We start from the raw sequence: 1,744 nt of genomic DNA on the forward strand, positions 1-1,744 counted from the left end.
CCTCACGAACCGGAACCTATCCCCATATGGGTCCCGATTCGTGAGTGAAGCTAGACTAATAAGATTCATCAAATGAAACAAAACCATCTTTTCTACTAGTGACACATAGGCTCTCTAAGAGTAGTATTTTTCTCTCGCCCTCGTTCACGACTACTCCACGGTAGAGGGTGAACGTTGGTCATGCTCGTACTCTAACCCACACACGCAGGTGTAAACGTCAAATATAGACGAGCAAGATAGCGTACCAACGACCACATCAACTCAAACGAGAAACGACATTTAATTTTTGTGCACACTACTCCAAGTTGTAGTGGTTTTTCTCCACTGATGACGATGGAAAGCAAATGCGCGGTCAACTCTTTTGGTTGAAGACGTCAGTGGCTGTGGTTGCCGGCGGCGTCGCCTTTCCTTGATTTGGCCTCCCACTAAAGTGCAAAGCTGCCGTCGGAATAGTCCGATCAGACGAACGAAACATCCGAAACACTCTCGGCAATGATATTACATCGACCACCTAAATTCCAACTAGTCCCTACCACTTCAATCAATGACATTACGCGAAAACAGCCCTGAATTATTTTATCTTCACAAACATAGATCCAAAAAGGACTGCAGCTTGAGTAAATTATTTACTATAGTATACTGTAGCTTCCGAATGCATGGCTCCGTCGTCGCTATCGCCGGGACGAGCCGGTAGATGACTGCGTCCTACGCACGCACGGCGCCGGCGTGAGTGACCCGGAGCTTGTCGCCGTTGACCCGTGCCCACTCCTTGCCGTCGGCGTCCTCCGGGCTGCCGGCCGAGTTCCCCGCCAACGCGACGCGGCCGCGCACGGTGCCGTCTACGGGCACCACCGCCGCGCGCAATGCCCGGCGCCCCGTGACCGTCGGAGACGAGGACGACGACACGGAGAGCCCGGCCCTCTCGGCGGTGTGATGGGTCTCGAAGTCGAGCCCCGAGGCGTCGCCCCTGCACGTCGCGGCGCCAGCGACGAAGAAGGGGGTCCGCCCGAGGACGATCTTGTCCGGCGCGTTGCGCCCGTTGTGCCATATGGAGAAGCAGTAGGTCGCCGAGCAGAGCATCACCGTGACGGCGACGGTCAGAAGGTCCCGGCGCGCGCACCACCTCCCGCGGGCGCGCTCACGGCCGCTCGGCGAGCTGGCGCTCGGCATGGCCGACCAGGGGACGGAGAGCGGGAGGAACCGGGAGGGAAGATACCAGCAGAGGAAAGGGAATAAGGCGCGCTCGGCTCGGTGAATGCGCGTGCGCGGATGACTTTTCGTGGATATGGTCGTATGGGTATGTGTGTGGTGCAACGGATTGAGCAAAGGACAGAAGGTCTTAATCACGTCACGTAAGCTTCAGAAATGGAGACTGGAGAGGTGTGTTGGCAAGAGGAACATGCTCTGCATGTTCAAAAAATTAAATAGAGGAACATGCTCAACCACTTTTATATGTAGGATTATGACGCGTCATTATGGTGTTTGTTTCAAGAAGACACTTGTTTGGGTAGATAATTCATTGTCAGGATATGATCATCTCATCACATTGTCAGGATATATATTTAGCTTGAGATTTATCTCCATGTAGCTTGTACAAACTACAGATTTATACCGGGAAATACAACATATTATAGCAGACCACGGATACACAAACTCCTGAGGTAACAGGAAATGAACAAATGAAATTATATCCACGTTATCAATGTATCATGCTTCCCCGCAAAAAAAAAAGTAATCCTAGAGT

The 1,744-nt window shown here is 52.3% G+C and overlaps 1 protein-coding gene across 1 annotated transcript; it reads right to left on the minus strand.

Annotated features, from left to right (window-relative positions):
* Positions 1-261: 261 nt before the first annotated feature.
* Positions 262-1,370, minus strand: LOC123410599. Its single transcript, XM_045103544.1, has one exon. The coding sequence runs from the start codon at positions 1,168-1,170 to the stop codon at positions 706-708; it is 465 nt and encodes a 154-aa protein (XP_044959479.1). The 5' UTR covers positions 1,171-1,370; the 3' UTR covers positions 262-705.
* Between the last annotated feature and the right edge of the window lie 374 nt (positions 1,371-1,744).

Source organism: Hordeum vulgare, chromosome 1H (assembly GCF_904849725.1).
Source record: "Hordeum vulgare subsp. vulgare chromosome 1H, MorexV3_pseudomolecules_assembly, whole genome shotgun sequence".
NCBI classification, from domain to species: Eukaryota; Viridiplantae; Streptophyta; class Magnoliopsida; order Poales; family Poaceae; genus Hordeum; species Hordeum vulgare.

Excerpts from the sequence above, each read along its gene's own strand:
- LOC123410599 (XM_045103544.1), bottom strand. The coding sequence starts at position 1,170 with ATGCCGAGCGCCAGCTCGCCGAGCGGCCGTGAGCGCGCCCGCGGGAGG.